This window comes from Sinocyclocheilus grahami, unplaced genomic scaffold, assembly GCF_001515645.1.
Source record: "Sinocyclocheilus grahami isolate Dianchi unplaced genomic scaffold, SAMN03320097.WGS_v1.1 scaffold384.1, whole genome shotgun sequence".
Taxonomy (NCBI): Eukaryota; Metazoa; Chordata; class Actinopteri; order Cypriniformes; family Cyprinidae; genus Sinocyclocheilus; species Sinocyclocheilus grahami.
The window spans coordinates 355,626-360,818 of NW_015505563.1; the positions used below are offsets into that span (position 1 = coordinate 355,626).

Genomic DNA, 5,193 nt, shown 5'->3' on the forward strand with positions numbered 1-5,193 from the left:
GCTACAAAAACATAGTCTACTTCGTTACGGCTGCTTTTTTATTTCATTGTAAGCCACGGAAGACGTTTCTGTCACAAAACTGACAGTAGCTATTAAATCCTATAGATTCTTAACGAGAAAGGTCAATTTGGGACGGTCTCTAGCGTGGTGGCGGCAGCATTGCACGCGCAGGTCCGATTCAAACAGGTGGAAAGAGTGGGACAAGTCCTATCTCGTGACGGCGGCTCGTGAAGGCGGTCTGTTTTAACCCGCATAGCGTTTTTTGTTTGAAACATTGCTATTAAAAGAATTCGAGTCGTTTTTGCTGAAGATTCTCGCGCCCGGATGACATCAACAGGCTTGTGCCACATCCCGTTTTAGAACGCTGTCTCGCGCCGGTCGTTTGAAAAGTGGGCCGTTAAAGTCTGTTACACGCCGAGCTCTTTTTACCCCTTCCTGGAGCCACAAAGATTGTGTGTGTGTTTTTGTTTTTTACATTTACGGCATCGACCCTCGGGGTTTTTCCCACTTGCTCTGGTCCTCGAGCCGTTTACGCACAGGTGGGAGATACCCGCTTGGTAGGACAGCCCCCTCTCTCAGTTCCTCAGCGGATGATGTGTGCAAGTGACATTTGCCGTTGCGGTTTGGGACAGTAGGCGAGGCGTCTCTGCAAACAGGTGTGCGACTTCCCAAAAAAGGCACGCATAAAACGACTTTTTTCGCCTTATTTAGCGGAAGTGGACCTCCAGCACCGGTGTCGAAGCGATCATCCTCGTAGCGGGACAGGGAGAGGAGGGGGAGTCTACTATCGTTTTCAGGCTTTGTAGTTGCATTTGATCGTTTCGAAAAGGGGCTCGCGGCTCACAAAGAGGAAGGGATGGCAACTAAGAAACCATGCGCGGATTTAACAAAAAGGAGCCGAAGTCCCGTCGTGCTGGAGGCTGAGATGTTCAGCGAATTTCAGGACTGGTGTCTCCGGACTTACGGAGACTCGGGTAAAACAAAGACCGTGACGCGCCGAAAATACAACAAAATCATGCAGACCCTGCTACAGAACGAGGAGTCGGACGGTGTCTATGTCGACAACAGCCACATCAACGCCAAATTCAAATTCTGGGTGAAGTCCAAAGGCTTTCAAGTCGGCAGCAACATCTTGGGCGAGCACAACAAGAAAGAGACATCGGGGAAGCCCGTCCTGTACGTCCCTGTCAAGTCTACGGTAAAGTGTTTTTTTTTTCTCAGTTGACTATATGTGAGTGAATCGTGTATCTCTCTCTCTCTCTCGCTCTGTGTGTGTGTGTGTGTGATTGTGAGACTTTAACTCTCAGTATGGTTCAGCTGATGCTGGAGCCCTTTCTCAATATGCTTCGGGACAGCGCTCGTTTGATTCCACCTACGCGCAACCCACATTGCTGTGCGCAACTTTTCAATCTTACACCTCGGGTTGACCGAGCATATTCATCCCTCACCCCAACCGGGCAGAACAGTCTTACTCTGAGAGCTGGCTGCCATAGCAACGCCGGTCCCTCTTAGCAATAACGGCGGTGTAGTAATGGTATCTGACGAATTGACATGACGTTGTCCTGCTGACGGGATCGGGATGTCACAGAAAACCACAACGAGGCCCGTTTTATTATCCCAGCAAATCATGATAATGTTTATTGAGAGAACGTTATTTTATTCACTTTGCCTTGTGTCACTGGACGTTTGGAGGCGGGAGCGCGTGTACCCAATTGTCGGGGATGTCGGGGCGCGCACGGAGAGTTTTCCTAAGGGGCTAACAATATGGTGAACGTTAAAATACAGCTATATTGCTCTAAATGAATAGGTATGTTCTGAGGAATGGGTGTTTGGGGGACTTCAGCTGCTCTCGTGGACCACTTGAGGGTCTGCTCCTCCTGTGGGCATCAGGCACTGACACTCGCGCGCTCGCCGTTCAATGTGTCATTTAGGGCGACATTTAACAAACATTAAACGTTGAATAAAAACAGCGTACTTTGAGCAAGTGTAATGCTCAACTATTTCAACATCGTGCCTCGTACGTTTTTATTCTGGAGAGGGAAAGCAAGCTCTTGCATTGTTCTGTACCGGATGAGGGCGGAGCGGACGGTTGGCACCCGTTGCTCTGGTAACCTACCTGTTCTGCTCTACAATACTCGCGTTTTTTTCACACATCCCAGGACTATGGCAGAATCCATCATTAGAAAGACAGCCAAAGCAAGGGTTCATTTAGAATCAGTTTGATGACCAAGGAATGGACAGAAATTCTGCACCCCAAGGATGCGCGATGTTTAATTTGTTCGATGCATAAAGGCATTTGGTCACGAAGCTTGTTTAAAGACCCGGTCTGGACAGTAATAGTTTTAATAATAGTTCATTGGATAGAAATAGTTATCACGACCTATCGTTACAGTGCGTGTTTTTCTTTGTTGTTAATTTAGAATATAAAATGACCAAATTTAATGTACTGTAAAGGCTGAGATATACATGCAAGTGACTGTTTTCTTGAACACTAGGAGGTCCTGGACTACCACTGGTGCATTTTGCCGTTCAGGGTGTCATGAACAGACACCATTTTGAGTATTGCCCTCAAGGGGTCCCACCAACAGACCTTTGTCTGCCATTCGGGAGGGACCAACTCCCCTGAGACTGGCACACCTCAGCCTGAGAAAAATAAGCCCTCAAATTAGAAACAATGGTGACAAGACTGTTTTTTAATGAGTATTTTAATGGCCGTTCATACATGTTTCACTATTGACATAAAATCCCAGGTGTTTATTTAAAAACACAAGGTTTTATTTTATGCCAACGGCAGCCACCAAGTTAGCACTTTATACAAAAAAAGTATAATTTTACATTCTTTTTTTTTTAATAACCAAAGGTAAATTAGCATCGATTAATCCTCGTTAGCAGATAATTGCTGTGCAACCATTTGACAGCTCCTAACAGGCAGCTCCCAGCGTGCTTTTCATTTATAAGACTGTGTTAAGAAGAAATGAGGCAGACTCCGAACATAGTCTCCCGACCAGTTAACCCTTCACACAGATGTGTGGGTTAAACTACCCAAAGGACATCCAGTGAGCTTATGGCAATTACAGATTCTCTATCCATAAATTGCTCCTGTAATGGAATAAATGTGCAAGTCAGATGTGAAACTGAAGTTCTTGATTACACATATGTATTACTTGTTGAAAAATACAGCCCTCCCCTCAGCATACACGGACATTTCTCCACCGACCGCTTTCTCTCTCTTTCTCTGAGGACATGTGGCTGATCTGAGGTCTGTATACACTGGCATTCACTATCATTATTTAACAGCTCCCTAATGCCGTATTTGTTTTACCCTTCATCAGTAATTCTGTCCCTCTGTGGAGACTCTGTGCATCCTAATAGCCTCCTGCCATTACATGACACATACACATACACTACATCTCAAAAATGATCTGTCAGTCACACAGATGACCAGTTCTGTCATATGGAAGAGGTTATCTGATCTGTGGCCGTATAGTCAACATTTGAAGTGGATCAAAATCTTTCATCAAAGTTGTCTTAAAACCTAAAATCAAAATGCGTTTGTGTCTTATGACAACTTAGATTCACTTTTTTGATCCACTTCAAATGTTGACTACTATACAGCGTACAGTGCCGTGAAAAGGTTTTTGCCCCTTCCTGTTTTCTTTTATTTTTTGCATATTTGTCACACTTAAAAGATTCAGATCATCAAACAAATTTTAATATTACACAAAGATAATGCAAGAAGGAAATACAAAATGCCGTTTTTAAATGATGATTTCATTTATTAAGGGAAAAAGCTGTCCTAACCTACCTGGCCCTACGTGAAAAATGAATTGCCCCCTCCTGTTAAATCATGAAAGAACTGTGATTAACCACATTATTTTAGAAAGCAGAGTTAAATTTCACTAGCCACACCCAGGCCTGATTACTGCCAGACCTGTTGAATCAAGAAATCACTTAAATAGAAACTGTCTGACAAAGTGAAGCATGCTTAAAGAGCAACACATCATGCTGCAATCTAAAGAAATTCAAGAACATATGAGAAACAAAATAGTTGACATGTATCAGTCTGGAAAGGGTTATAAAGCCATTTCTAAGGCTTTGGGACTCCAGCGAACCACGATCAGAGCCATTATCCACAAATGGAGAAAACTTGGAACAGTGGTGCACCTTCCCAGGAGTGAATTTGAGCCTACCAAAATTACTCCAAGAGCGCAACGACGACTCATCCAGGAAGTCATAAAAGAACCCAGAACAACATCTAAAAGAACTGCAGGCCTCACTCGTGATTCAACAAAAAGAAAGAGACAGAGAAAAACGGCATCCATGGGAGAGTTCCCAAAAATGTGTTTGATGATCTGAATCTTTTAAGTGTGACAAATATGCAAAAAAAAAATGTGTGTATATATATATATGGAAGAGCATAGAAAATCGTTGAATGGCCCATCATTGCTTAATCATTGTTAAAGCTTTTTAGCATCTGTTGTTAAAGTGTAATTTATTGACTGTTTTCAGACAGGTTGACTCTCCCCATTGGTTGTGATCAAAAAAATATCCCTGCCCAACTCATGTCATTGGTTGAGCCTGTTGCTGCATCAAGATTGAAGATTTTATTTAGTAAATAATTGATTAATTAAATTATTAATTAAATTACTTTACCTTTAATAATTGAATTATTATATTATTAAATTACAAAATTATTCATTATTTATTCATTAATAAAAAAAAAATTTTTTTAAATAAGGCGCAATGTGCTGTATTAATATTAATAAATAACATGTATACTTCTAAACTATTATTTTGTGGCTTCACAATTTACAGTAACCAAAATATAGAACATGATGGCTTTCTCATGCAGGGTAATGAATCCAATCAGCTGAGGTCACTTCTTTTCATACCCTCCCTGCTATGTTCTTAACCAACCAGCATGCCACAAAGTGTCCAAGAACAAGGAAGCGCAACCATTCACACACTCAAACACTAAGCGAGTGAGATGTTCACATCAGCGTTATTATGTCATTAAAGACTGGAACAGTAGGGGATCCTTCCCAACCTGCTCTACGCAAATTAGACAACAAACAAAGAAAGAACAAACAAAACAGAGCAGAATAATAAGAGGAACAGAGGCAACCAGGGACCTTTTTTTTTTTTTTACGGAAATAGAATAAGAGAAAGTGTGCCATATTATCTATGTGCTTC

The 5,193-nt window shown here is 42.1% G+C and overlaps 1 protein-coding gene across 1 annotated transcript in view; it reads left to right on the forward strand.

Annotated features, from left to right (window-relative positions):
- Nucleotides 1-723: 723 nt before the first annotated feature.
- nol4la (nucleolar protein 4-like a) overlaps nucleotides 724-5,193 on the forward strand; it is a 58,252-nt gene continuing 53,782 nt past the window's right edge. The window contains exon 1 of the mRNA XM_016231178.1: nucleotides 724-1,198. Coding sequence (XP_016086664.1) covers nucleotides 857-1,198 — 342 coding nt within the window. The 5' untranslated portion in view covers nucleotides 724-856. The remainder of the gene's footprint in view (nucleotides 1,199-5,193) is intronic.